The sequence below is a fragment of the Mchenga conophoros genome, linkage group LG8 (genome assembly GCF_057382185.1).
Source record: "Mchenga conophoros isolate Kocher_MC1m ecotype Shallow Benthic linkage group LG8, M_conophoros_male_GT1.1, whole genome shotgun sequence".
NCBI lineage: Eukaryota > Metazoa > Chordata > Actinopteri > Cichliformes > Cichlidae > Mchenga > Mchenga conophoros.
The window spans coordinates 8960810-8988576 of NC_140533.1; the positions used below are offsets into that span (position 1 = coordinate 8960810).

The 27767-nt window shown below is 39.7% G+C and overlaps 4 protein-coding genes and 1 non-coding gene across 9 annotated transcripts in view; 2 read left to right on the plus strand and 3 right to left on the minus strand.

Annotated features, from left to right (window-relative positions):
* The window catches only part of sh3bp1 (SH3-domain binding protein 1), a 15256-nt gene extending 8009 nt beyond the window's left edge, over window positions 1-7247 (minus strand). Inside the window, exons 1-5 of one of the 2 annotated variants that reach the window (XM_085283848.1) lie at window positions 6925-7247; window positions 1368-1410; window positions 961-1065; window positions 800-876; window positions 267-378 (exon numbers count right to left, since the gene is read on the minus strand). In XM_085283848.1, coding sequence (XP_085139974.1) covers window positions 267-378; window positions 800-876; window positions 961-1065; window positions 1368-1410; window positions 6925-6974 — 387 coding nt within the window. In that variant the 5' untranslated portion in view covers window positions 6975-7247. Of the gene's footprint in view, window positions 1-266; window positions 379-799; window positions 877-960; window positions 1066-1367; window positions 1411-2185; window positions 2726-6924 lie in introns of those variants that run through there. The other variant, XM_085283849.1, reaches the window with a different exon arrangement.
* Window positions 5231-27738, plus strand: plbd1b (phospholipase B domain containing 1b). 4 transcript variants are annotated; one of them, XM_085283853.1, is made up of 12 exons: window positions 5231-5251; window positions 18715-18857; window positions 19371-19593; window positions 19840-19923; window positions 20593-20734; window positions 20822-20968; window positions 21298-21442; window positions 24328-24528; window positions 25276-25416; window positions 25500-25689; window positions 25836-25942; window positions 26992-27131. In XM_085283853.1, exons 1-11 carry the CDS (start codon window positions 5241-5243, stop codon window positions 25939-25941), a joined length of 1533 nt encoding a protein of 510 aa, XP_085139979.1. In that variant the 5' UTR covers window positions 5231-5240; the 3' UTR covers window position 25942; window positions 26992-27131. The 4 variants fall into 4 exon arrangements, with proteins under 4 accessions (XP_085139979.1, XP_085139976.1, XP_085139978.1 ...); XM_085283850.1 differs by having other exon boundaries at window positions 5233-5251; window positions 25500-25685; window positions 26992-27738; XM_085283852.1 differs by having other exon boundaries at window positions 5233-5251; window positions 19491-19593; window positions 25500-25685; window positions 26992-27738.
* pdap1a (pdgfa associated protein 1a) lies at window positions 9735-15663 on the minus strand. The gene is made up of 6 exons (XM_085283827.1): window positions 15489-15663; window positions 13009-13091; window positions 12802-12876; window positions 12168-12292; window positions 11929-12080; window positions 9735-11295 (listed from the first exon to the last, which is right to left on the minus strand). The coding sequence occupies exons 1-6, from the start codon at window positions 15499-15501 to the stop codon at window positions 11261-11263; spliced, it is 483 nt and encodes a 160-aa protein (XP_085139953.1). The 5' UTR covers window positions 15502-15663; the 3' UTR covers window positions 9735-11260.
* cby1 (chibby 1, beta catenin antagonist) lies at window positions 16380-18133 on the minus strand. Its single transcript, XM_085283828.1, has 5 exons — window positions 17985-18133; window positions 17660-17758; window positions 17401-17506; window positions 17164-17276; window positions 16380-16786 (listed from the first exon to the last, which is right to left on the minus strand). The coding sequence occupies exons 1-5, from the start codon at window positions 17988-17990 to the stop codon at window positions 16706-16708; spliced, it is 405 nt and encodes a 134-aa protein (XP_085139954.1). The 5' UTR covers window positions 17991-18133; the 3' UTR covers window positions 16380-16705.
* Window positions 18523-18595, plus strand: trnar-ccu (transfer RNA arginine (anticodon CCU)). Its single transcript has one exon. It is a non-coding gene; the product is annotated as a tRNA-Arg (tRNA).
* Window positions 27739-27767: the final 29 nt, after the last annotated feature.

The window sequence follows — 27767 nt, forward strand, 5'->3', positions numbered from 1 at the left end:
GACACCTCAGTGTACATCAGTTAAGTTGTGGTTTGATGACCATTTGAACAGTTTGGGGGGGGGTTCCAGTTAATGTTTGATGCAAACTGAGTCATTTTGTTCAACAGGAAAGCCTAAACTATGAGAAAAACCCTTCTGTTCATGAAGGAGCTTCACGGGTTAAAAATTAAAAAAGCACTTTTAGCCTAAATTATATCAGAACATATTCTTGGTTTTGCTCATCACTGATCTTCTGTTCAGCAACATGAACATTAAGCTGTTGTCACCTCGCTAAGCTTGTTTAGTGGCTCCAGGACCTCCTTCTCCACTTTCATCTCAAAGTCTGCCAGCATGTTGGCCAGCATCTTCTCCATGAAACAGCACATTTCCAGCACCCTCCTGTCACACACACACACGACCAAATCATGATAAATATCCACCTCAAATCTGATATACTGTTTTGGAAATATATCAGAAGACATGCTATAAATTTCATTTAAAAGTGCAAAAAAGCATGTTCCTTCAGATTTAAACTAGATAAATCAATATACAAAGCAAATGGCATGCATGCAACCCATCAGGCTAACCTATTATAGCGCTAAACTCTAAATAAAGCAGATGCACAGAGCTCTGGTAGCAAGTCATAGACAGCATCCTCTTTCTTTTTTCACCCAGAAGTGAAAACTCGAAAACCTCCACACTACAGTCATGAGGTTTTTGCATGACTCTAGTGTCAGTAAGAGCATTGGAGTTCAAGTACAGAACACAGATGGATCAATGGAGGGGTGGAAGGGTAACTGCAGAAGATCAAACCTGTCACCTGATTGAGGACTCTGCATCGAAGTCTTTCAGACTTTCTGCCATGCTGACAGACAGAAGCATCAGAGGAAGTTTTTTCTGTAGAGAGAGGAGGACATGTGACATTTTTCAGTAACTAACAGAGCATTTCCATAAACCACGCAGATGCATTAACACTGCTACCATTCGTTTTTCGGCCTCCAGCCCCGGTTGACTCTGCATGCAGCTCTGCAGCTTTTTATGGAGGACCTGAGCTGCCTTCCTGGCTGGTTCAATCCTCTGCTCCACCTTTGGTCAAACACACATACGGTGAACCTTAGAGCGTCGAATGATGGTATTTAATTTATTATTTTACTGCTATAAATGATGTGTGCAAACGAAAAATGCTATTGTTGCATAAATTTACATGAAATAGAAAGTGGGTGGTAAGTGAATGTGTCCTCTAGTAGAGCTAGTAGAGCATCGCTGTGGTAACCATTGACAATATACAGCTATGGCTATAAACCACACTGTATCTTGAATAATACGTTATTCATAACAGTATAAGAATAAAAGAAATCTGTAAGGGTAAAGCAGATTATTTTTCTCACCATAACCAGGTCTTCATGTAGAAGGTCGGTAGCATCTTGTGACCTGCAAAAAAATGATATTAATTTAGAAAAGATCTGCTGTTTAATGTATTGTTTTAGCATGATATTTAATGCAGCGGTCCCCAACCGCCGGGCCACGGACCAGTCCATGAGTCGTTTGGTACCAGGCTGCAAGAGTTGAGGCTCGGGGTTAATCATTTTCATCGATAACTCGGTTTCCTTGGGTCTTTCCCGTGTGTTATTTTTTTTGGTACTGGCACTGGTGTTACTTACCGTGACACCTTAAAGGGCAGTCTGTGAAAATATTGTCGGACATAAACCGGTCCGTGGCGCAAAAAAGGTTGGGGACCGCTGATTTAATACATATAATTAAGCTAAGGATAACACGTGTCTGTTGATATTCAGGGTTTTCTAAATTTATTTAAATCAACTGAATTCAAACATGCAACCTTGGACTGTGATATTGTGCTGCTGTTTTTATATTCTGTGGTCTAAAAATTGTTACTCGGCTAATCAAAATGTGAAAGAATTCTGTTAGCTGTAGCTAAAAAGAAATAAATGTCAAAAAAATAAAGGGGCTTGAAATGTACATTTTGACTTAAAAATCGTATCGGTCTCAATGTTTGAAACCAACCTGTAACCTGTGCTTAAAACGGAAACTTGAAAAATGCTAGCATTAGCATGCTAACGTGCTCACAATGAACATAGCCAACATGACATCACACACTGGTTTTGAAGTTTAAAGTTTACTATTTCAGTCATTGCTATCTTTTTTTACATATATATTATTATTTTAAACTAGACATAACAAACCAGACCTGGGCCCGTATCCCTAAAGATTCTGAGAATCCTCTCAGAGAGCTCCTAACTTAACCTAAAAATTCCTTGCCAGGAGTTTTAGCTTAGAAGTGATTCCAGAACATTTTCAGTGAACTCTGAGCAAGGAATGGATGGAAAATCCTATCTTAGTGAGGAGGTGTGGTTGACCCCGTTGCTAGGTATGAGTCATCATTTCAAAAGCCGTGATTGGTTGATCCTACAAGTTTGATGGAAATGAGCTTTTGGTGATAATGAGCAAAGGATGTACCCTCAAATCAATAAACATAATTATACACTCTAATCTTATGCTGACTGTAATTGTAAATAATATTTCACATTCAAGAAAATATCTGGAAAATGAATAGTAAGCTGTAGGGGTTATAGCCTAACATTAGAATCTAAAATATGTGAAAACTTAAACTCATTACACCCTGTTCAAATAATGATTTGTGTCTTATTTGCTCATATTAATATCCTAGCTGACATATTTTGTACTTTCACTCCCATATGGACCCTGTTGAAAACAAGATGGCCTATCTCAAGGGGCTGTCATTAATGAAGTAGAAATCACAACGTTACAAGTCCAGTGTGGTCTTAACGAGGGTAACACCGCTCAGCTTTTAGCAATGTCTGTGATTGCAGACCCAAGTCATCACTGCTGCATTGTTGCATTTTCCCGGTTGCCAAATACCTCAGGGTTGTGATTACTTTCGTCTCTGGTGTAATAGCGTTGTGGCGTCGAGTTGGTGAAGTAATTGCATCTCTAAGGAGATCCACCACAAACATGATTCCTGCACGATCCAATCTGTAGCGTCTCAATAATTCCCTGTCATCCAATGTTTGCAGGACATCTCTCCTGCCTCTTCTGTTGGCCATTTTGTGCAGCTGCTTAGGGGAACTCCTAAGCCACTAAAAGTCCTCTTCCCTGCTCTTAGCAGATCTTGCCTTAGGAGCCCTTTTAAGCGTTAGGAATCTTGAGGAATAGCTTTTATATTAACTGGGATTGTCGTGTCACTTTTAGGGGAAATTCTAAGAAAACGTCATGACTCTGAGAATTTTCTTAGAATTTGGCCGCTAGGAGCCACTTTTTGCACAAAGATTCTTTAGGGATACGGGCCCTGGACTTTAAGGCTGGTAAAAATGTAAATACACCATTACTGCTTCCATAGGAATTCAGAGGATAAGTAGCAGAGAAACTGTTAAAAACCGCAAGAGCTACATTTAAATTAGTATCTACAGATTACACAAACTGTGTAATCTTTTCATCTTCATGGCAGTACAGCTATAAAAAGATCGAACAAGTGTGGCTTGTTTGGAAAGGTTCTTAGCAGAAAGGCTCTACAAAAAGAACAATTCAGCTCAGCACGGTGGCCGTGCCTGAAAAAAGTACAAATCTTCTGGAGCAATGTGACAGCTCCATGTTTGACCAAAAGCCCCAGAGAATCAAACCCAGAGCTATACCCAGAGTATCAACACAAATGTCTCATGTATTAAGCACGGTGGTGGAGGGGTGATGATTTGGGCTTGTTTTGCAGCCACAGGATCTGTGAACCATGCAACCACTGCGTCAACCATGAACTCCTCTGTGCACCAAAGTGCTCTAGTGTCAAACGTGAGGCAATCTGTCCGTCAGCTAAAGCTTAGGTCAGAAAGGACATGCAACAGAACATGATCCTAAACGCTGCAGCAAACCTACAAGAGAATGACTGGAAAAGAATCAAGGTGTTGTAGTGACCACGTCAAAGCCCAGACATCAACTTGAATGAAATGCACGACATGTGAGAGAAGAGTGGGTCAAAATAATTCCGTAACGATACGAGAAACTGATAAAGTCATACAGAAAATGAGTACTTCACACTACTACTTCTACAAACTGTTGAATCATGGGATGTACAGTTAAATCTAGTTTTCTAGTTCATTAATCGGGTAAAATACAGTTTCAGCCATTATTACTCATTTGTGAGACTAGATAGTGGGACTATCCAAAAGTTGTCCAGTTATAAATAGAGACCCAAACATCAAGTAATACACATGAAACACCAATATAACCTAACATAACCGAAATATCATGAATATAGTCATGAATCTTTCTCGTATATATGTGGACTTGGACGATGCATCACACCCTGCTGACCATCAGAAAGAATGCCACTTTAAGGCACTTCTGCACTGGCATCAGTCTTTTATATACAGTCATTTAGCAGGTAAGTGATGTTTACCATGTTGACTATCTCAGTTTAGCATGTTGCTGTGCTAATTAATATGTGCTGATTAGTCACAAACATAAAGTACAGCCCCAGTTGACTAGACTTGCTTTCAGTAACAAATCAAATGAAACTTTCACCAAGAAGTCATCGCAATTTTTTGGTGTATTTGAGCACACCACGTGATAAAGTTATTTCTGTACCGGGTAACTGACTTTCCTACTGTTTCAGTGCAGTGGCCTCGCAGTTTGCGCCTCTTCTGCATGGGGGACATAAATATATCTAAATGTGGGGGTGGTAAATGATAAAGGACATTTTAGGCCTGAATAACATGCGACACCATGACAAGAGCCTAAGCATGGGCGTGTAGGGTAGTGCTGTGGTTTATTTAGCACCAGGTGGGGAGGACTGCAACACCACAAGTTTCTCTGCTGTCACAAGAGGAGGCAAAGCAATCTACAGAGAGCCGATAAAAGTCACTGCAGCCATTATGTTTGTGCTAAGCTGAAAGGAAACCAAGCCCAGTTCACAAAGAGTTCAGTTATGCTTCAGTACTTCTAAGGTATAGTTTTAATTCCTCTCGTGAATCTAAAATCTGGCCTTTCGCAACACAAGGAGAAGAAATCCTCAGTAGGTGCTTGTTTTAGAGCACATATACTTTATTAGGAATTGTATGTGAGACCTTAGAGGTGTATGTGTTTAGATCAGTGTGCAATATGTCTATTTATATGTGTGTTTATTTCATCAGAGCTCAACGCTCCAGTACAAAGTGAAAAGTGCTGTTCGTGTTAGTTGGAGCCCACGTTGCCCTGCTGCAGATGCACGCTGCCGAGTTTATTATTAAACCAGAATGCGTCAAAGGTAAAGGGAGCACAGCCTGAAACCACACTCCTCTAGCCCTGCTGCATGCAAGCTTGTACCAAGAAAACCAAATAGCGCAAAGGTGCATGATTTAGTCACCCACTTCTTTGCTAACGCCAGTCACTCAGTGGTAGTCAACCACAGGAATGCCTAACATAATCTGGCACCTACTTTCAACTTTAAGGTGTTGTGCAAAAGTCTTAAGCCATCCCATATTACTTCATTTTTTTGCAAGGAAAACAGGAAATGGGTGTTTACTGAAACATGTGCAAACCTGCATGGAAATACAGTATATAAGGCAAAAACAGAGTTTTGAATAACTACCAAGTCTATTTTTCATATGACATATTTATTCTTCAGGGCAGTTTGAACTCTAGTATGCAGGTTTTGTGTAGTCTTCGGGAATAGTTCTCTGGGCTTCTTGGAAGATATTCAAAGCTGTACTTTGGATTTTGGTCTTTTGTTCTGTTCTCTGTCCAGATGTTCCCAGACTGCTTCAGTGATGAGGTCCGGGATCTATAGAGCCCAGTGCATTACTATTCCACTGTGTTCTGATACTGCTCTGACAACGTGTTTGGGTCTTGAAGACAAATGAAGTCAATCAAACACTTTCCCCGTGCAACATGGCTAAAGTCCAGTAAATCTATGAGTTCTATCAATTTTGACAAGCTCTCCAACACCACTCGCTGAAATGCAGACCCAAACCATGACAGAGCCTCCACCGTGTGTTACAGATAAACTCTCCTGACCTGAATTTCAAATTTGGATTTAACACTCCATCAGACCCAACAATTCTCAGTCCACTTCTTGTGTAATTAGGCATACCTCAGCCTTTTCTCCCCGTTTCCTTTCAATAAGCTACCTGCCAGACACCCTTCCACTGAATTTCTAACGAGGCTTTAGCGAGCAGTATGTGAATCAGCTGAAGAGCCTTCAAAAAGCCCAGAGAACTGTTGTGACAAAGGCTTTTATTTTCCAGTTAATGTTTGCACTGTTGAAATATCAGTTTAGCAATTTAAAAGCAACCTCCTGACAAAGAGCCACCATCTTTCCAGAGTGTGTTTCTAACATTCACCACAACCTTGAGTCAGTTTCTCTGTTCAGAAGTGCTCAGCCGCTCTGAGTCCGAGGTTTCCCTCAAAATCCAAACAGTATGAGTCACTTTAAAGAGGAACCAGCTACTTTACACACTTCCATCACACTGAAAGTGAGAACATACAAAAAACCAAATCAGATTATCAAACTGATACGAAAACTGCACTGAGAATTCCCCTCCCTCTTAGCGTTAAAGAAAATAAAGTCTCAAAGTAAAGCGATCCATCGTATTAGTAACGCAGCGGTGGATAATTTTTCATGTAGTCTGATAGCAGGAGTGGCATTAAGGTGGCTGGTAGTATATGATGAGCATAAATGACAAAAATAAAGCAGAGAAGTCTCAGTGATATTTCCCTACAGACAGCCACCGAATACTACTGTTCAAGCTGATGTATATTCATTACACTATGGTCACGGCTGTGGTTACTGATTTCTTTATCTAATGCGGCAATATGTAACTCAAGGGACATCTGTCTTACACGACGCAACGTTTGGCGCCACAGAAGACCTTAAATTTACTTTAAATGTGATCATAATGTCGTTTAAATGCAACATTCAGAATACAAGTTCAGGCTTACCTTGTCGCAGTGCCCAACTGCTTCAGGATGCTCAGAGACTGCCGGAGCATGCTGGCAGCAGAGTCCAACCAGCCTTTCTACCTGACCTACCCACTCTTGATCGACTCAGCAAGGTATCCTGTTAATTAAAAAAGAAAAAAAGTGGAGGAAAAGTCCACACAGGCTCCAGGCTGCGTTACTGCATCAGGAAGAGAAAGCACAGACCGGTGGCTCTGCCTCTGCTTTGTCTGGTTTTTGTGTGTTTATGCATGCGTGTTTTGGCCTTCAGTTTTCGTTCTCGTTTCAGGAGCACGCTCTCAAGTCACGTCGAGCACAAGTCAGCGAATGAGGAAGTTGCACAGATGATATGCAGGCTGTGAGAGGGAAGAGAGATTTTTTTTTTTTGTTGTTGCATTGTCACACTATGATTTGACAGTCTAAAATGACGCATGATGTGACAGAGAAGAATGAGTGGGACTGTGTAGGTATCATTTGACTTTTAACTACATGAAAGGTTGAGCCGCCTTTGCAGACGGATATCTCATGAGGAATAATTTGCGCAGCGCTGCGTTTGTTTGTTGCATCTTGTAATTAGAATGATGCTCGCCCACTTAAAATATCCTTCAGGCACGGCTGTGGTTAATGTGTAGTTCTGTAAACTAAGGTAAAAAGGATGTGAAATGGCCGAAAGAGGAAACTGAGCTGCTGTTTGTAACATTTTTTTCCTGTCAGCTTAAAAGTTATTTCCATTTTAACGAGTCCACTCTATTCCTCTTTAAAAATCTGGGCATTTTAATTTTTGCTTCAGGTAGTCTGCTTCCTTTTCGGTTAACATTTTTAGATCTTTTGGATTTTTTTTGGTTGTTGTTTTGTAAACACAGCACTGACTTTCTGCAGTCTCTTTAAGTTTAGCGTCAAATAAGCGTAACTCGCCTTTAATCGTGTCTGAAGTTACTTTACTCGTTCTTTTAGCTCCGTTTCTGGATTCGAGAACCATTCTTATAATTTGGGATTTATTGTTCTTAAATTTATGGTGATTGCAAATCATGTCTCCATTCATGGCACACAGATGTTTTTATTCTTCTTGTTTCACTTTGACTTTAGATTTAGGCAAGCAGTCACAGAGGGCTCTCCCCTTCCTGTTTGGGCTCAGACACTCTTAGTACGAAATCTGTTACCAAAAACAAAAACTACAGTAAGGACACGTTAATCCCATGAATTAACTAGAAATGAATAATGATGCCTTAAAAAAAATTAAACATTACTGTACTTGTTAAAGTTTTACATTAAAGTTTGTAGAGTGTTTGTAGATCAACATTGCGATTTTAACAAAATGCCCTTCATAACTCAACTAGGAGGCACATGAAATCAGCTTATCACAGCCATTATGTTTTTCTGATGTTATTTTGTGATATTATTCTGTTACTTGTGTAGTGTTTTGCAAACAGTAGATAAATGATCTTTATTTTCACTGCTCATTCGCTGAGGGTTAAAAACTGCACGTGTAGGATTTGCAGTGAAATGCAATACGCTTAAAAATATTGCTGTATTTGCTCCAAAATACCTTCCAGGAGGGAGCTATGACAGTTCTCCCTTTGGATCACGGTGAAATGGCACCTGAGCTTCATTTCCAGATTTTATTCTTCTTTTTTCTTTCAGCATTGACACTAAATCGATCAGAGGGTGCAAGTGAGATTGAACCAGCCCTCAACTGCCACATGCTACAGCCTGGTGGCAGCATTGTCAAAATGCACATGACAAACTGAGTCTTTATTTTTAGCAGTTTCCTGACCATTTCTTTTGGCTTCGAGTCAAATTACATTTCTGCAACACTGTGGGTTTCATGCAACACTGTGCAAACATTTTGAGCAACCCCTCGCCCCACCCCAGACTTTTTTGGTTTTTTGGTCATGCTTTAAGGCAACCTTGAGTAACTCAGCTCAAAGAATAAACTAGTGTTGTGTCTGCATATGAAGTATGATATTTAAGTTGTATCTTTAGGTATTTTGTTACTAACAACCTATCAAGAAAAAAAATTAAAGAAACATTTTTTTCCAATTCTTTAGCTGAAGCCATGAAAAATACCAAAGATAACACAGTTTAACAGGTATAATACAGTAAAATATAACTCAGAAGTATAGTCAGTGTCCTGAACCATCTGAAAAACATGGATGCTCTGTTGTGGTTCGGGGTTGCATTTAAGCTGATTTTGAGGATCCTGTCAAAATTGATGGAATTCTTGATGCAAAAAAAAGCACCATTTGATGTAATACCATACAGAAAGTGTCTGATTGGTAACAGCTTCATTTTTCAGTATGACAATGATCCCAAACACAGACAATGGAGCACTTTAAGTCATGGATTGGTCACCCCAGAGTCCAGACCTCAACATTATTGATGTAGTGTGGGATCATCTTGACAAACAGCAGAACAAAGACCTTTGAATGTCCTTCAAGAAACCTGGAGAACTATTCCTGAAGACTACTTAAAGAAATGACAAGAAAGGTGCCTGAGAGTTCAGGATGTGTTGAAGAATAAAGGCACTCATCCCAAATACTGATTTTCAAGCTCATTAGAATCGCATAAACTGTTTTTGCCTCATTTACTGCATTTATTTTTGCATATTATATTTAATCACTGCACCCATTTACCTATTATCATATATACGTTTTGAATTAGGAGTGGCTTGAGACGTTTGTACAGAACTGGACATAGTTTGGCATCTGGCACAAGTGCGCCATTACTTTCAGGCCCATCCAAATTAATCCGTTTATCAGAACAACATGTTTTACCGTGTTAGGTGAGCAGATGAAACAGTCCAATGCTTGCAGTTTAAATTAGATGCAGCAACGCAGCTGATCAGTTTATTGTTTCAAATCACTTCAAATACATGAGGGAAAACACCTCTTACACCTCATGGTTTCAACATTTTGTCCAGTGAACATCGTGGAAAACACCATAATTTTGTTCAAGATAATTTCCAACGCACCACATAATGACCAATTTATTATGTTCACCTGTTCAGTCTAGACAATTCAGCTGCCCTGCAGAAAATCCTCTTTGTGAAGTTAATAACATTCGGGGGTTTTTTGCTCCGTGAGAGGAGCCGGGCCATCATCTGGAAGCTGTTTTTAGAGGTGCTTATGTATATAAGTGCATTACTGCTGAGTGGTAATGTACCTAAGAAAGTATGTGTATGTTAACTGTAGCACTTTACTTACAGAAAAAACAGTGAGCTGGTGTCATGTAAACTTTAACAAGGCGACAAAAGACACTCTGCTACAGAAATACAGAAGCTGTCACTAGAAACAGCATAAGGCCAAAAATACTGAGGATGTTTCAGATTAAACTTTTAAATACAGATACATCACCTCCCTCCCAAAAAAAAAAAATTAAAATTAAAAAAAAAAAATTAAAAAATTCTTTTAAAGGAATTTCATGGGCTGTTCCTGGTGGTCTAAGGCCAAGAAACATGAACAGTAAGTTGACTGAAGGTAAGAAAGTACTGAAAACAATCACGGGACATAAGACAAACCAAATAACAATATGTCTCGCTGTGGTGGAGACAACAGCCAATTATTTCCACTCTGTAAATTTCCAATTAAAAATCTGTTTTCATATCAATGGCAAACGGAAAAAAAAAAAAAAAAAAAAAAGGAAAAAGAAAAAGGGGACAGCAGTTTCTGGAAATTTTGACTTTACTCTAATGGAGTGAGAAGAATGAGGAAACGTTTATGCAAAATATCAACTCAACTGATTTCTGATAACTGAGCTGCAGCATACCATTTTAAACCTAGAACAAAGTAGTAAAATCCAGAGTGTACTTCCTATATCAGTTCATGTGTTTAATAATGTTCTTTCCTTCTCCTGTCGCTGATTTGAGTTCTTACAAAACAGTTAAAACTGGAGAAAAAGTAAAGCACCAAAGAAATCCTCATGCAATTTTACATGACAGTAAACTTCTATTAGGTAATCTTGTTTTAAAAAAAAAAAAATGCACAAATCAAAAGGAATGCAAATAACTTCAGCAGCTTTTGAATTAAAAACCTGGTAGGTGTGGAGCAATGAAGAGGCTGTGAAGCACTTGGAAAACCTGCGATTGTCTCCTCTGGAACCTTGAAGGAGTTTTAAAGAAACCTGGAGGCATTCCAAATGTTCCATTTCTCTTCATCTTGTTTTGTTCCACCTGTTTTCTCTTGCCGTGGAAGCCCCACGAACTTTGATTTAAAATGAGGTACAGGAGTTTAAGAGCAGTCCTGATCTGACACTACCCATAATAGTCCCCTCCCCGTTCTCCTCTGCTTCTCCCTCCATCCCTCTGAGAGTGAAGTACATGGCGAAGCTTTCAGGTGGAGGACTAGCGCTTTGCTTTGGCTTCTTCCGCTTCTTTCTCTGATGAAAAATGACAAAAAAAAGAAAACAGTGCAAAGCTTTGAATTTCAAAGTGCTAAACATTTCCATAAAACCCATCCAAACAATCTGAGTCATAAAGTCTCCTGTTGGTTATTGTAATTATGAGAACGGCACACTAAAGCAGCAAGCCTTGCAAACATCTGACATCCTGGCGCTTTCTTAGAAGTTCCTGCCCTGCCTCATTTCAGAAAAATGCATTTGTATTCTCTGGCAGTACAACACTTTGTCTACACAGAAAGTTTTTTTTCCCCCCCTGTACAAACAAATCTCATATCCTCTTACAGCCCCAAGCCAGAGAGGGTATGTTGAATTATGTTCTGGAGCTTTTGTGTTGCAACTCAACTCACTGAGGATGCAAAGTGCTCCATTACTCACAATATAAAAGCCACAGAAACAAGCATGATGCAGTCACTCTGCTCCAGACAGATAGATTGTTATCTACAAACTTTTAGAGATGTTACAGAGATGTAGTTTGAAATAAATCTTGGATAAATCTGTGGTTCTGTGCACTCATGCACATTTTCAGAAACGATATATTTTTTTAAAGCAGCTATTTAAATGAGCAGCAAGGTGTATACTTTCTCCACACTGCACAATTTTCACTATTCTCACCTTTCCTGAGTTCGTCTCGCTTCTTGGCAGCCTCCTCCCTCTGTTTCTTGATGATAGCCAGTCTGGCGAGATCAGCCCTGGCCTGCTCAGTCTTACCCTCAAGATGAAGTTTCATGTAGCGCTCTTTTGATTTCTGCTTTTCTATCTCTTCCCTGAAAAAGATACATTAAGATAGTAATATTTAGTCCCCTTGAAAAGGTATGAAACACAAACCAAAACATCTTTTGTTTGACACCCACCTCTCCCTGCGAGAAAGCTCTCTGGGAGCGCTGACGTCTACTTCAGCTACCTTTTTGCTCTTCTGAGCGACACGATTGGGATTCTCAATCTCAATAAGCCCCTCCACTCCACTCCTCTTTCTAACCTACATAAAGAAAGAAAAACCTTTGTAACACCAATCACTATGACAGGGCTTGCATCAAATTCTCTACACAAACTACCTTTAAGAACCGTGTACTGCTGTAGTTGTAATGAATCATTTGGGTGTAGTTGTTTTCCTATAAAGACATTTCTTCATCCATCATGTTATTTATGGTGTGGTGCCAAATGTATACAACATATCTGTGTGTGACTGTTGGTTTTAGATGTGTCCTCGAACCAACACAGCTGATTTAAATGGCTAAATTAGCTCCTCCACATGTGAAGTTCTCCAGAGACCTGGTAACGAACTAATCATGTGATTCAGGTGTGTTGACCCAAGGTGAGATCTAAACCCTGCAGGGACACCGGCCCTCGTGGACTGAGTTTGGCCACCCCTGGTCTAAACGGTGCTTTTGACAGTAAGCATTCAGTGAAAAACAAAAAAGATGCATTTTCAGGTTCTCACACAAACACACACATATTCACCCATTGACAAATTAATAACACATTCACCTCAGACTCGTCGTCGCTGCTGCTTTCCTCCTCAGACTCTGAAGAGCCCTCTTTCTCTACACCACCATTTTCTTCCTGTTAAAATACACATACAGTCATACTTAATGTCTTTTAGGGTAATCAAATATTTGTTATAAAAAACAAAAACAAAAAAAAAAAAAACACACACACACAAACAAAAAAAAAACCCCAACAAGTTTCACTCACCATCTCTCGCTGGGCTCTCATCTGACGATCAATCTCTTCAGGGTTGCTGAACTGCTTCCCGCGGCCCTTGTGGCCCTTTTTCCCTGCAAGACAATTTTTAAGCTGTCAGCAGCAAAAAGACCATCTATTAGCAATAGGGCTGCACGATTAATCGTTAGAAAATCGCGATCTCGATTCATACTTATGTGCGATCTCATTTCCAAATGACAACGATTTAAAAAAAAAAAAAAAAAAAAAAAAAATACGACGACGACGACTATTGTACTGCATTTTGATGCGGGACGTAATCTGCATGAAAACAAGCGCTCTCTCTTCCTGCTCAACAAATGACAAGGGCGGAGCCTTATACCACGTGATACAGAAGCTGTGCCGTGTGATGCTAAAATTAGCAGGGAAAAAACAACGGAGAGCACGTCAGGGATGACGAGAAAGTGACAGGAGAAAATCCGTCCCGGTCAACCACCCAAACATCAATAACGGGAACCTTATACAGCGCTTCCCTATACCCGTCGAACTTCCGCAGGCACAAAGACATTACGGAGGCTATCACTTATCACCTGACCAAAGATATGGCTCCCATCAACACTGTGCAAAACGAGGGATTTAGGAAAATGATCAACACCCTAGGTCTAGACAAACGCTACACAGTGCGTTTCTATTGTTGCACTACCTGCTCTATACACGCAGTGTCGAGCAAAGGTGGAGACGGAATTTCAAGCAGTACAACATTTTGCGGCAACAACAAAACGTGAGACATTTGTTGTTTTTATGTTTATTGTTGTGATATTTTGATACCATGATAGCATTTACAGGATATTGTTTTATAGTGATATCATACATGAAACTGTTACTCAATAAGGCCCATTTACTAGTTGTTTTTCTCTTTCTCTCTGACCCAAGAATTAATGTGTAAGACTCACAGGCTGGTACCCCAAGGTCGAAAACACCACAGAGACGAGACCACTTCCTTACTCCCATCCTCCCTTTTTCTTTATCTCTTAGAAAAAGGCTCGTTAAAGGCCAGGTGGTTTGTTTCAGAATTCACTAATGAAAGAACTCTGTATTCTATGTCTAGGAGTGTATTTTGCTGGGATGATCATAAATTGTAGCTGAACTGATAAACTACACAAAGGATACTTCTCTGCTCACAAGGCAGGAAGACGTTTCCTTATTTGGTCTGTACCGGTTTGAACTGGGAAAGCTGACACACGAACCTTTTTTTCTCTATATAAGCTGTTGTATACTTAATAAACCTTTGAGTCGATTGGGAAGGCAACCTAAAGCAGTCTCTGTTTTCTTGTTCTCCCAAGCTGCTCCCGAGCTCGTACTAACACGCTGAATGGCATACCTGAGTGTTACTTTAAATAATTAGGAATCTTAGAAGGAAAGGACAGAACTCTGCTTATCGCTCGTGCCTTGGAGGGAAAACCGGGATGGACATTTTTTTCCTTCATTTATTTATCGTTTTTATGTTCAGTTTCAATTGTTACGAAGTTGATGTGCAGTTAATAAGTGCAATAAATATTTATAGCCTATTGGAAAAGAAAATAGTGAGAGAATCGTGATCTCAATTCTAAGCCCAAAAAAAAAAAAAAAAAAAAAAAAAAAAAAAATCGTGATTCTCATTTTATGCAAAATCGTGCAGCCCTAATTAGCAACATAAAACATTAAACAAGTCGTTTGAATAAGCGACAAAAGCGTGCTCCCACTGAAAATGCTGCATCCAAAGGAACAGAATTACCATTCTGAGAATACAATCAGCTATTTGGGGCGGGGGTGATAACTTATAAGCAACCTGCAAAGTTAATCACTGGGTAGACACAACTATGAAAAAAATACTGGTGCTCTCTCACCATGTAGCCCTATATTTGAGAACAAGTGCCCAGAGCCATCTTTGGCTGATGACACAATTCACAACGTGACTTCAGAAATCCACACAGCCTGCTGCGTGAAGAGAAGATACCGTGAGCGCCGATGAGTCACACTGACGTTTATAGAGGGCCAGCTCCCCTCACCGGAAAATCTAACAGCCGACGACTTAGAAGGACGTACCGACAAAGACAAAGAAAAAAAACCCGAATAGTTTGACCATATATTTGTGATGTAAACTGGTACAAAGACAACCTCCAAATAGAAATTTCAATAACTGATTATGTATGTAAACTGACCCGGATGCTTTCTTCTCTGCGCACGGTATTAGCGGTTAAAAGCAAGCAACCAAAAAACAAAACAAAAAAAGACTATTGAGGTTTAAGTTAACACCAAGTCATCTGAGCTCACGTGAGAACAAATAAATAATTGGATATCGGTACGTCTCTGGTGCCTTTAATAAACCGTTCTTACCGGCAAATTACATTATGCTAACTATGTAGCATGCTAAACATGCTAAGCATGTGTAAATTCAAAGGGCTAATGATCCGCTAGCTAAAATGTACTCGCAAAAACAGGCACATTATGTGAATTTTCGTTTTAATACTTACCACCACGAGGCATTGTTATAGGTGAGTTCTATAAAAGTCCACCACAACGTCAAAGAATAATACAACAGTTCACTCGAAACGCCGGTGATTTAAAGTGCTAGATGAAAAGACTAAAAAGTACTTCGTCTCTCCCGCTATTGGCAGACGCCTCTTTCGCTCGCGGAGACGTACGCATGCGCACTTGGGACTATAAGCTGCACTGCGCATTTGATTGAAAGGTGCATTGACCAATTGGATAAAGAGACTTAAATCATTCATAAAAGTGGCATGTAACGCTTATCTGTTTAATAATATAATAATGCATAAATAAATAAAATCATAATCGTATATTTGATTATTTGAATTTTATACAGTGCTCAATAAACACCTATGACTGACTGAACAACATAACATAATTCACGCATAAATCAGGCTTTATTGGTCGGTTGGGAAGGAGATGCTGACATTCAAGATACAGATCCAGCCTCAGAGTTTGTGCAGGTTTATGCACTATTAAAACTAATAAAAGAATTAAATCTAACACCTCCGGTTTCCCTTTTCCTTTCACGGGTTTGAGCCTGTTTCAAAAGCATGTTTTTATTCTGTTTGTTAAAATAAAATAAAAAACAATGTACAAAAAATGAAGCTCTGTATGCTATGTATTAAAAATACTTATAAATAATTCTGACCACCCAAAAGTTGCTCAGTAAGTATATGGAAGGCATACTGTATATGAGGGTTTTGCTCTATTTGGAAGTGGAGCTGAATGAAAAGCTGTAATAGTGAATGAAGCCTTACTTTTCTTATTTTATTCTTTCTATTGTGTTACTGTATATTTTTAGAGCTGCTATGAATCCAACAATTCACAAATGTTATTTTCTAAAAACCGAAAGTCAAACAAAAAGAAATGCCTTTTGTCAATGGAGTTTACTTTTAATCCAAAGAGAAAATAGAAAAAAATTATATTAAAAAGCAGGTTTTACATCACATACAAATGTACAAAGTGTAGAAAATTGGCTGTGTATTGAACAAAGAAGGTTTTTAAGGTGAAATAATTCAACAAATTAAAAACAGAAAACATACAGTAAGCGGAAAATAAAGAGTAAAATGTAACACACAAGAATCCTCATTTTGAGGAAAATGGATGATATTATTACTTTTGTCCTGTTATCTATCGATACAAAAATATTTACTTGGAAGAAAACGCTTTATTCAATGGAGGCACTAGATCAGATCTGTCATTTTTTTCTTCGATGTTGAGTCTTGACTTCTTCCACTTCTTTCTCCATCAGGTGATACTCTACGGTAGTCTCTGTTAACTTGAAGGAAAAGATTAAAGATCACTATTTTACTCCTTCTGCGACAAACCGGGTTATCATCATCATTATCATCATCACCTTTATTTATAAAGCACTTTAAAAAAACCACAGCTGAAACAAAGTGTTCTACATAGGAACTATATAATAAAAGTTCATAAGATATAAATAAAAGCCAAATAAAAGAAAAAGTAAGCGTTATATAATTGAATGAACTGGTAATTACATTTATAACTTAAATATAATATGCAGCCTGTAAAAAAAGAAGTATTATGCAGTTATAACAGCTTTGCAGAGGAGGCAAAAAAAACCCTTTCCTACCTCAGAGCCTAATATTGCATCCATAATATTACTCACAATGTAATGACAATTGATCTTACCATATCCAGGAGAAGTTCAATCTTTAGTTTTAATACGTTATTCTCTTCCTCCAGCTGGATATTTTTTTTCTTAAGCCGCTGAACTTCCCTACTAGACACATTTCCACCAGATTCTGGTTTCACAAAGGAGAAAAAAAAACGTTTATGCTGTGTTGGCCACAAGGAACCAGATAATAACACACACAGACACACATAGAGAGAGAGAACTAAAAGGTAATTATTCAGAAAACCCATTACCTGTAATCCACTGTCCCTCTTCAAATTTCAAGACCTGACCTCCAATGTTCATCACAGGAGGGCCATACTCAAGGCCCAGCTCTATTTCTCGAGTTGAACGATCCAACTAAAAAAAAGATAAAAAGGTATAAATAACGGTTAATGCTATCTCTCAGGGTGTTATGCAGATTAACCCCCCCCCCCCCCCCCCCCCCCCCCCGAACGTGCTGTACAACTAGTGTTTCCAGTGTGTGAATGATGCTAAAATTCATTAGCTCACCGTGTGGAGGCTGGACAAGGAGGCGGATTTACGTGGAGGAACCTTTTTAGGACTAAATGGGTTTCCAAACAGAGGCATCCTCAGAGATTTTTTAAGGTCCTAGATCAGAGACAGCACCCGAAAGAGAATTACTATTTTTAAGATAACGCTAGCTTCACCTAGCTTCTCACTGTGTTTACCGTCGTTAGCGGTGCACGACCAAATTAATGCTAGGTGGCTAGCTGCGTGAATTACTTATATCTCACAATTTAATGAAATTATCCCCTGCCTCTCAGAGTATTTAGGTAATGCTGTTTCAATTTAAATATACAGCTAACATATTTACCTCCATACAGGGTATTTATTTAAGTTCGCCTGAATCCGTTTCTCGCAGAACATGCTTGCCACTGCGCAAGTGCGAATTTTCCATTTGTCCAAAGTGGGCAATCCTGAAACATTCCACGACTTTCGCACAAACTATTCGGGAAAAAATGTCCACCATAATACCCTTAAAGAAACTAAAATTTAATCCATCGTCTTACATTTTTTTTTTGGGGGGGGGGGGGGGGGGTATCGTGTTCACATTTTAATACCTACTAGTTAGAATTTCATAAGATCTTCCTGTTTCTGAATGATAATGGAACAACCCGTGTAACGGAACGTCACCATGGTGATCTTTTACCGTCTTTGGGGTACGACGCTTTAATATTTTATTCGGATGAGCTCATATAATTAAGAAAAATAACTCCATACATTAAATTGACTATTATGAACAGCACAATGCAGATAATGATAATGTACAAAAAATAAAGATAATACGAACACTATTTCAGTAGGTTACGGCTGTACTTAAAATACACTGGCCCCGCCTTACTTTGTACACGGCCCCAGTGGCCTAATGGATAAGGCACTGGCCTCCTAAGCCAGGGATTGTGGGTTCGAGTCCCATCTGGGGTGTTCTACTTTTCGCTATCGTAACAAGCACCTTAGACACAGTTTAAGTGCTTCGTTGTCTGTAGAAGAAAATCTTCACATATAAATCCTAATACGTTTGAAGAATATGTGTGTCTAACTAGGCGAGAGGCAGGCAGAACACCGACCTCCACGGCTAACATGGAAAAACGCAGAATGGCACTCTGCGTACTGCTGAGCACTTTAGCTGTATCCACAAAATCCACGGATGTATTCAGAAGAGTGAACGTCAAGCTCCAAACTTACCGTGAGTAACCTTACTGTGGCGTGTCTGTACACGGCGGGAACCAATTTTATATCCCTATAACTCTAGCTGAACGCTAAACACAAAATAAATATATTTACCGCTATAAAAGAAGGCGTATGGTTATATCTTACATAGCTTTTCTTTAATGGAAAGTTACTTTGTTCTCTCCCGGCTAAATTTAACAGTTTTAAAATGTAACACTATTTGAACATGTAACTCGAAATACCATAGCCATTTAAATGCATTTAAACACGTTTTCTTTTTTAAAATGTTTTTGTAACACTTATGTTAACAAATGTAAGTTGAAAAAAATGCTTGTATATTCAAGCAAGGACACGAACACAACATTGTGTTAGTGTTCTTATAATATTAATATGCAATTAATATTAATTTGACAGAAAATAGCAACACATGAGAAAGCTGTTGTAATTATTCTATCGGTGTCATGACATTATCTTACATAATGTGTGTTATCTAACCTCAAGCATGTAACCCATCCTTCTACAATGGTAGAGCTCCAAGAGGCCACTGTGCACTGGGATGCTGCCCAGAAAAGTGTGATCCTGAAGGAGGGGTTGATGGAGACGGAGGGGGAAGCCTATGGGTACTTCAATGACACTCTGCTCCTCTCAGGATGGGGCATCCTGGAGATCAATGCAGGCTATGGAGGAATCACTCAGGAAGATGAGACCACTTTCTTCTTGGCTGGCTACCTGGAAGGTTACCTCACTGCTGGGTGAGCAGCACAGGCTAAGTGCAAGCATGAAAATACACTAAGCACCATAAATGCAATTTTCAAGTGAGCCAATCATGTGGCAGCAATGCAGTCCGACACCCAATGCAGATACAGGTCAACTTCAGTTAATATATCGTTACACTTTGATTACATTTCTTATTAGGTGTAGCTGCTAGCTCTGGTTGTAACATGTGGACTGCTTTTATGTGGGCTAATCCCTCACTGCTTATTCTCCTTCCATTGCAGACAGATGTTCAGTCATTACTCCAACATGTACCCTCAGCTGATCAAGGATGAAAAGGTTCTGGAGCCCTTGAAAAACTTTTTGAGGTACAGTGTTAAATTATATCAAATCAAAGCCATGGATTAAGCTAAGAGTAATCCCATGTCTAATACTAGATTTATAAGCGTTTCTCTTTGTTTTCCATTGCCTTCAAGATGCTTTTTCAGAGGCTTGATTAACCAGTATTGTGCACAGAGTGTATATAAAAGATGGGTGTAGCCCTTCTCTGCTTTTAATAGCCTGCAGGAGGTGACTCTCCTGTTGGCACAAAGACTGTGTAGAAGTCTAGGGAAATTATCTTAATGCTCACTTAATCTGTGACCTCAGGAAACACTAAGTTTATGGGCTCAGTCTTAAGTCTTACTTGATAAATTCTGGTGATGTGGTTGTTGTTATGAAAGTCAAATACTTTCTCATTCACAGCTGTGTAAATATAAAGCATGCAGTGGTATGCGTCAGTTCTCTGTCATATTCACACCTTAACCGCCACACCTGGGTTCAAGACAGCAAAGCTTAGCTGAAAACTTTACAAGACTCTTTTAGGCAGCGGACGTCTACATCCATCTTTTATATACATTCTATGATAGTGCCTCATAACTGTCAACTGTCTATACAGAATTTACAAATTATATTTATGCACCTATTGATTGTTAGAGTGATGTAAAACTGCACCATCAAGAGATAAACGTTGATTCTAAAATTTGAATAAACCCCAGCAAACAAGACCAGTGGGCCAGAGAGCAGGTGAAGCTCAGGAGAAACAGTGACCCCTTGTGGAGGCATATGGGACTGATCCTGGCTCAGCTGGATGGACTCCACGCAGGAGCTGCACTGTGGGCCAAAAGCAAACACAGGGAGGTGTGTATGTGTGTGTTTGTGGTTGTGAGAGAGTTGTCACAGTCATTTCATGGATCTCTTGCCACTTGCTCTTTCCCTCCTGCGCAGCCTCTATCAGCGTTCACGGTCCAGTTTCTAAATGGTGTCGGTGACCTCTTGGATCTTGTCCCAGCTTTGACACCTCGCTCCAACTCCTCCGCAGGGTCCGGCGCTTTCAGGATGCCTGGAATGGGCCACTGCACAGCTCTCATAAAGGTTAGGCCAAGCTCATTTGGCTCATGTGAGGGAGCCCTTGGGAAAACCTCAACACAAACCTAACTGCTTTTATTGGCCTCTGTGAGCAGGATTTTCTTCTTTTAGATGAGTGTAAAAGGCCATTGCAAGGGGCTTATTTCCTCTTTCACGTACAACAATCTATGGAACAAAGTTCAAATGGATGTGTGCTACTGGATTTTTTAAGACCCCTTTAATGTATCTTAATAAAGTTGCATCCACGTTAAACTTTCTTTTATGATTCACTGATTGTGTCTTGTTTCTTTTAAAAATATAGATGTTTCTCTCTCTCTCTCTTCTCTGTATCTCAGGTTCTTCCAGGCTTTGAGAACCTGCTAGTTGGCCACTCTAGCTGGTATACTTATGCAGCCACCATGCGTATCTATAAACACTGGGACTTCAAGGTGTCTGACACACGCGTAGCCACTGGAAAGATGTCGTTCAGCAGCTACCCTGGTACACACACTCCTACTATATCACATACAGTATAAGAGCCGCACAACCGCACACTTATATGCATAAATATACTCAAATAATCAATGTGTCTCGAGAAAAAAAGATCAATTTGCAGAAGAAGAGGGTTTTTCAAAGAACAGACCTCACTTCTTTCTTGCAAAAGCTCCGAGGGGAGGTGAACTTCTTATCCTTAATCCACAAGGGAAAATATGAACACTGACATCTAGGAATTAACCCAAATCCCCAATGAACATTTCCTACTCGACACAATTCTCCTGCAAAGCATGCAGCTTAGGCAGTAATGAGAAAACACTGAATCCCGCGTGTGTTTATGCACATGCTCGAACGGAGCTATACTCCCCTCGCTGTAGAGTTAGAGGAGACTGAGAAATTTTGTGGCCAAAGATTTGTCAAGTGGACCAGGCCATAAAAAAATCCTCTGGTGGACTACAGTCCTATCAGGACACAAGTGGTTTTAAAGCACTATATTTAGAGAGCAGCAGGCCGAGGATATCACCTCACTATATTGAAACAAAGAGATGAAATACAATGGGGTCAGCAGAGGTGATGTGTGCCCTCTGCGGCCTTCCTAAGCTGCTTCCCCTCTAACAGTACTGAGGATTTATCATGCACTGCAGGTCGGCACCATGAGAACAAGAAGAGGTGCTGGGCAGTCTCAGTGGTGGAAATATTCAAAGACATCTGGCTTCTATTGTTAATAATATTAATATTGTACTTCTAGTGCAGGAGTTGGATGTGTTTTTTCAGAGGAGCTTATTATTTTTCCTTTTCATGTATAGAATACAAAGTAGTATAGAGTAATTCTACCTGGTGTAACTCTACATAAAAGTAGTATGGCAAGATGAAACTTGAAATAATTATAATACACGCAATCGGAAAAGGAATGCTGATAACACATCTGGTACTTGCGATTCATGAGCGTGATAGTCATATCTTTAACAAAAGTTATGAAGTCACATGAAAATAAAGTTTTCACAGCATGAAAAGCACCTTTAACAGCAATAACTTGAAATAATTGTTTTCTTTATGACTTTAAAAGACTCTCACGTCGCTGTGAAGGAACTTCAATCTACTGTTCTTTACAAGGTTCTTCAGTGTATTGAGGTTTGGGGGTGTTCTCCTGAGGTACAGCCACAGCTTTCAGTCAGGATGAGGTCTGAACTTTGACTGGGTCTATGAACTTTCATTCTTTTCTTTTTTTAGCCATTCTGTTGTAGATTTGTTGTTGTGCATGGGATTGTTGACATGTTGCATGAACCCATTTGAGCCAAACTTTAGCTATCGGACAGATGTCGTCACGTTTGACTCTAGAACACTTTGGCACACAGAGGAGTTCTTGCTTGACTCGGTGACCATAAAGGTCTCAGGTCATCACCCCTCCACCGCAGTGTTGACAGTTGGTATGAGGTGTTTGTGCTGATATGCTGTGTTTGGTTTTCAGCAAATGTAGCGCTGCACACTACGGTCTTGTGGTCTTCTTGGTCCAGAGGTTTTGTGACTTATTTAGCTACAATTTTGCAGATTGAGGCATGCTCCAGTGTTCTTTTTGGAGAGAAGAGGCTCTTTCTTGGAAATCCTTCCAAAAAAAAGACTGCTTGTTCAGTCTTTTGCTAATTGCACTGTGCTTAATGTCAATATTTAACATGGTAACTGAGGCCTGTAGAGTTTGTGATGTATCACTTGGATGTTTTGCAGTTTCTTTGCACATTTGCTGTGACATCCACTACTGGGAGAAATTGTGGCATTATAGGAGCACACACAAACTCTATAAAATAATGCTTTTATTGAAGTGCTCACATTTGTTGGTGATGAGCACAGCACTAACACGTGACCACAATGGGAAACATGTTAGCATACAGTTACGTATCAAGTGGATAGAGAGTAATATTAGAATGCACATGGTGCATTAAATATAAATACTTTAATACACCACCAGTTCATCAGAGCTAAATGCTGAGGGAAATACAAAATGTAGTACTTTATGGGCTGACTGATGACCCATTTTCAGCAGCTGGTCACAAACACTGTATGGCTGTTGTTGAGTCCAGATATTATACTGTATACTGGGTTTTCAGATTTTATATGCTAAAAACAGCTTCCTGAGTGAATCAAAATAATAAAGTTGCAGACCAGAAAACTGAAAACGTCTGAGCTAAAAGATGCTAAAGACTTGCTAAAAGAAACTGGGACATCATTTTTATTGCTGTGTGCAAATCATTTCAGGAAGCATGCAGTCATTTGAGACAAGGCAAGATTACTTTATTGTCATGATAGGAGAAAATCACCTTGGATTAAGCCACACTTTAATAAACAGACCTCAGAATAAATTAACAGATAAATGATTTTTAAAATGCATTTACAGCAAAACCTCTCTGCTTATCTGTCTGTCCCACATGAGCTGTTCATTTATCAGCTTAACTGGCAAATTAATATTTATTATTGCACAACAGGAGCCTGCATCTCCTTCCAGAGTCCATTAGCACATAATCAGAGGTCCACACATGTGAAGAAGCAACTAAAAGCTCTGTTCCCTTTTTATATGTGCTATATAAATGAAAGTAACAAGACAAGTAATCATAAAAAGCAGGATTGTTTCACTTGACTTTATATATTTTAATAACAAATTAATATTACTGTAGTACCTTAAAAAACCTTAAAATGCCTTTAAAAAATCAGAAATCACTGGTTGAGTTAAAGATACTTATTCCATTTGCTAATAAATACAAGTTAAGCATGTTGTGAGTTGCAGATGATCTAATCACGACACCGTTGGTTTGCTCCAACTTTATCAAATGACCCCCAACCCTCCCCCACTCCTTTGTTGACTGTCAAAAAGAAACCTGCTGCGTGTTCTCCTCCTCCAGGCTTCCTGATGTCTCTGGATGACTTCTACCTCCTTGGGAGCGGCCTGCTGATGACTCAGACCTCCATCGGCGTCTTCAATGCCTCTCTGTTCTCTCAGCTCAGCCCTCACAGCCTGCTGGCCTGGCAGAGGGTCCGACTGGCTAACGGTCTGGCGCACAGCGGAGAGGAGTGGGCGCAGGTTTTCTCCAGATACAACTCAGGTGAGATTTCAGTGATGTCAATTAAGGCAAGTTGAGTTTTGAGGCTTTATTCAAAACCAAAGTAAGCCAAAGTAACTAAGTAAGTAATATGGAGCCACTAATTCACACTAATGCATGCTGTTATTGCCCTGCCTTCTGGCTTTTAGACGTAATGCTGGCAATGCAAAAATTCACAGGACACATGTCCATAGAGATTTAGCAGTCTCTCAAACACATCGTTCTTCTCAATTACACAATGCTTGTGTGTGTTAATTGGGAAGGATGCTTTGATCTTTCACATCACGTTGCTATGGAGGGCAGAGGAGAAAACAGGACAGGGTGTTCTTGAGACTGACAGCTCTTTAACAAACAGCAGAATTGGCGCTCAGATTCACCATCCTGCCAAGCTATTGCAGTGACCTGCAGACCGTGATGTCATTTCATTCAGATCGGGTTATGTTTTCGGTTTTTATGGCATGTGCAAATATGTATCTAATAAGCCAAAAGTTTATGTGCTTCCCTCTCTAGATCCAAATCCCTCAGGTGCATGCGAGACTGTACATGTAAGCTTTCATTTTACAGTAGGATAGCTAACATGCAGCAACATGAGCTAGACCGATTACATTACTTCAGTATTGGTCTTTTAGTGAGTAAAGGTAAATAAAGTTGTACCACATCTCACAAAATCCCTCCAATATTTGTTGACACACAAAATCCAAGTGTCCATGGGACAGGAAGGAGTGGATCTGTATTTCCTTTGTATTTCAGGCACATATAACAGCCAGTACATGGTGGTGGACCTGAGCAGGATTTCTCTGAGTAAAAGCATCAGGGATGGAGCTCTGACTGTTGTAGAGCAGATTCCCGGCAAAGTCAAGCACTCCGATCAGACTCGGGCGTTACGCAGAGGTAAGAAACCACCTGTATCTGTGTGATTACTGCTGTTGTTGATTTCTGAGTGACCTCCCCCTCCAGTGTGCTCCATTTAACAGGTTATTGGCCGTCATACAATATACCATTTCATGCTGAAATCTACAACCTGAGTGGGTACAGTGTGATGTGGAAAAGATACGGGGAAGACTTTTCCTATGATCTCTGTCCCCGAGCTAAAATCCTCCGCAGGGACCAGGCCAAGGTGTCCGACCTCAGCTCCCTCAAACGCATGATGAGATACAACAGTAGGTGAAACAACAGAGTTATTGTTCCTCGCGCTGTATGTCCGCTCTGGAGCTCAAAGCACTTCACAGAAAACACAAATAGCCCAGGATATTTTTGTTCCCGTCAAAGTGAAAGCAGCATGACTAAACGTCAGACTGCTTCTGTTTCAGACTACAAGAAAGATCCCTACTCAAAGGGCCATCCCTGCAAAACCATCTGCTGCCGCAACGACCTGAGACCAAGGAGGCCACGGCCAGGGGGCTGCTACGACACTAAGGTCAGAGGACACCAGCACATTAGGCCAGAATCAGCTCTGTTACAGTGTGAGGATAAAAACAAAATACAAAGTACAGCATGTGTTTTGCTTGTGTTTTTGTCTGCCGATATAACCTTTGGTTAAAGAGTCACCGCTGTCACATGCCCTTTAAATTCCCTGTTTTTTTTAAAGCTGCAGTTTTTCTCTTTACTCCTTTTGTTATTTGTTTAACTATTTCTAGGTGTGTGTTGTTTTTAATAGAGCAAGATGTTGATTCTCTACGTTAGAGTAAAACAGGGAGTATATCAGGGTGTGTTTCAGGGCGTGTCTAACCTGTGATTGACAAGTTGATACCACAGAATTGAGCATTGCGCTCAAATTCTCAGTTTGATCTGCCCATCAGCTGTTCTGTATTTGTTTGTAATAAAAAACTGCAGAGTGAGCTCATCCAGTAAGAACCTTTTTTTTTTTTTTAAACCTATAATTTTTTACTTGCTAAAGCTAGCATTCATTTTTATATCACAGTGAATTACAAACCTTGCACCTTGTTAATCAGTCTGGGACAAATATGCTCACAAACAACCGAGATGCCTTGCACAAATCAGTGAGTATATCTTTTTGTTAGACTGCTGTCTGTGATCCACAGTGCTAATATGGCGACAATAAAACCGATATGTAAATCTAGTGTCCAAATATAGATGCCCCAAACAAGATATACCACCAGGTGATATTAGTCATATCACCTGGTGGTATTAGAATAAAGGCCAGGTTATCACCTCTAGCATTTGTGAATGTGTGTGCAAACACTGTTGCTAATCTGTCTGTTAGATATTTCCTAGATTAAGTGAAAAAATATATTTGCTGCTGGCAAAATATGAAAACACTCTCCAAAGTTAATAAGATTCATTCACATTAATTATGTGTAGATTTCTGTTCAGTTCAGTTTAAGTTAAATTGTGCAGTGGTTGAAGCCAGTATTTCAAATGAAGCAACAAGATTTGATTAGAAGCATTAAATTACCTTTCTTTCACATGTTCCTGTTCCCTCCTCATTTCTGTGTCACGGTATAGGTGACGGACTACCAGATGGCGCTCCAGCTGGTCGCCGAGGCAATAAATGGCCCCACGACCCAGGGGGGTCTGCGCCCATTTTCATGGCAGTCCTTTAACTTCACGATTCATCAGGGACTCCCCCACACGTACAACTTTCCCTTTATCACCATGAGGCCCATGCTGGACAAGCCATAAGAGCACAGAGCTGGAAGATGCCATGCGTCCATGTGTAGCTGTGTTCAAATTCACAAAGCCTGCGCCACAACACTGAAAATCCTGTTGGTGCAGCTAAACAGAGAGTAAAAAACTTGATTATTTTGCCAACATTGGTGTTTTTTTAAATTAATAATTTAATAATCCATTTTAAAAACAGACAACAAATGATCAAAGTGAAGTATACTGAAATAGATGCCACTAGATGCAGTGAGGTGTTTGTGATGTAGTGTTGTGTTGGTCTTATTTCACAGCATCTATCTATTAGTGACAGAGTACTCTGAACTGGCATAAGGATTGTCGGCTTGTTTGCGCTATTTTAACACTCTGTGTAAAGTTTCCACAAACGTTTGGATTTAAACCATCAGGAAAATCCTGTTCGTTTTATATTTATTATAATTACAGTATTTTTGTTTTTGAGTTCAATTCTATGCAGTATCTACTCAGGTTTGCACATTGTGGAAGAAAATTATCTAAGTTTGCATTAATATTAACTATACTAAATTAAATTATAACCTGTGGTGCATTTTGTCTATATAAACAGAAATAAAATTCGCAAAAACTACAACAACTGTTTTTGT